General features: G+C 50.6%; 1 protein-coding gene across 1 annotated transcript; it reads right to left on the bottom strand.

Annotated features, from left to right (window-relative positions):
* On the bottom strand, positions 1-1,448 carry LOC125154954 (protein S100-A12-like). Its single transcript, XM_047839639.1, has 3 exons — positions 1,336-1,448; positions 652-798; positions 1-256 (listed from the first exon to the last, which is right to left on the bottom strand). Exons 2-3 carry the CDS (start codon positions 787-789, stop codon positions 116-118), a joined length of 279 nt encoding a protein of 92 aa, XP_047695595.1. The 5' UTR covers positions 790-798; positions 1,336-1,448; the 3' UTR covers positions 1-115.
* Positions 1,449-1,762: the final 314 nt, after the last annotated feature.

Genomic DNA, 1,762 nt, shown 5'->3' with positions numbered 1-1,762 from the left:
AACTTTTCAAGAATACATTTATTAATTCTCATCTCACTATGTGAGGCTGGGCTTTGGTGATTAGAAGGAAAGGTCTTCTTGGGGACGTTGCTGGAGAAAAGCCCCTCAGAGCTTTCTACTCTTTGTGGATATTGACATGGGCAGTCCGTAGCACGCGAGACACCAGGACTACAAATTCATCAAAGGTGACCTGTCCATCTTTATCAGCATCCAGATCTTGGAATATCTTGTCAATGGTAGGTTGATCTTTGGTATTCTAGAAGGGAACATCAGAGACAGTAAGCTCAGACTCTTCCTCCTCTTTCTCTGGGCCCCTCATCCCTCAGAGGTCAGCTCAGGGGGGTCCAGAGACATTAATTCATTCACCAAAACTGTGTTGGAGAATCCAACGTCACAAAATAGAAGATGGAGGGAAGCAGCTGCCGTGAGCCAACATAGAGCCACACAGGTCCCAACCTGGAAGGTGTCTGTAGCTCACTAATCCCCACAGGTAAGGAAACAATCCCAGAAAGAGAGGTGAATAGAGCCTGAGGTGACAGAGTGAGTTATGGGGAGAGGGAGGTGGATCCCCTGTCCCACAGCCCAAGAGAGCATCCTCAGCCAACTCCACCCCTTCAGTGGGCAAGTTTGGATGAGAAGAGTATCACCTACCTGGAGGGTGTTTGTAAGTTCCCTTGTGATCAGCTGCTTCAGCTCACCCTTGGAAAGGGTGTCAGGATCCCCCACCCGGCTTGAGTACCGGTGGAAGACATTAATGATCCCCTCCAAGTGTTCTTCCAGCTTAGTCATCTTCCCAACCTTCAGGAGACAAGAGAGGTCTAAGGCAATTCCTCTCCCACCCCACCTCACATCCCCTCTCTCCTCTCTTTCTGGTTTAGACTAGGGATGACTTTCCCCTCACCTGCTTTGTGTTGTCTCTGCTCTGTTTGATCTGTGGAATTTTTCATTTGTAGATAGGCTAGCAGAGGGGGGCGCATATAATGCCATCTAAAGTCTAAGAGAATCAGCCAGTTGCATAGCTCCTCAAGAGTATAACTCAGAGGGTGGTGTTCATCCAAGCACACCTGGGAAGGGTTTGGGGGTTGGCCGAGCTGTTCCCTTTCCCCGGGTGATGGCACTTTGGCCACAGGTCTCTTACATTCACCAGCCCCTTCTGCCTTCACCATCTCTAAGTTCTGAAACTGAGTCTACCTAGCACAACAAGGCCTGGTCTCTTTGGGTCCAAAATGCAGTCAGCCCAGAGGGGCTCTGGCAGGCAAAAGGCTGTGGCTTCCAACAGCATGCAGTCACTACCCTGTGAGTCCCTTGAAGGACAGCCAAGGACCGGACACTTACCCTTCAACGTGCAGGAGAGTAGAAATGTAGCAAGAAGACAGCACTGGTGAGGAGTACGGAGCCGGGGAGGTTTTTATAAGGCACTCCAGCCCTCACCTTCAACCTCAAGTGAAGAAATCTCTCTGATTCATCTTGAGGCAATTACTAGACAAGGCTTTGTTGCTCAACAGAAGCTTCAAGCCTGTGGCTTTGACTGCAACACCAGCAGCCCAGATTGCTCCCGTGGCAGAAGCCCCTCCTGCCCAGACTGACACAGAACCCTCACTCCAATCCCACCCACCCACAGGGCCTCAGCTCTGGGATCCAGCCTTCAGGTTCAGCTCTATCACCTGCTTCCTAAAGTCCATGGGAACATGTTTTGCTGCCTGGATGGTACCTGATTGGAAAGGGAAGGACTGGGGAGAGCTGTTTGCTGAGTTCCTATTAC

This window comes from Prionailurus viverrinus, chromosome F1, assembly GCF_022837055.1.
Source record: "Prionailurus viverrinus isolate Anna chromosome F1, UM_Priviv_1.0, whole genome shotgun sequence".
NCBI lineage: Eukaryota > Metazoa > Chordata > Mammalia > Carnivora > Felidae > Prionailurus > Prionailurus viverrinus.
The sequence above is the reverse complement of the archived record's forward strand: the minus strand, read 5'-3'. Positions and strand labels throughout refer to the sequence as shown.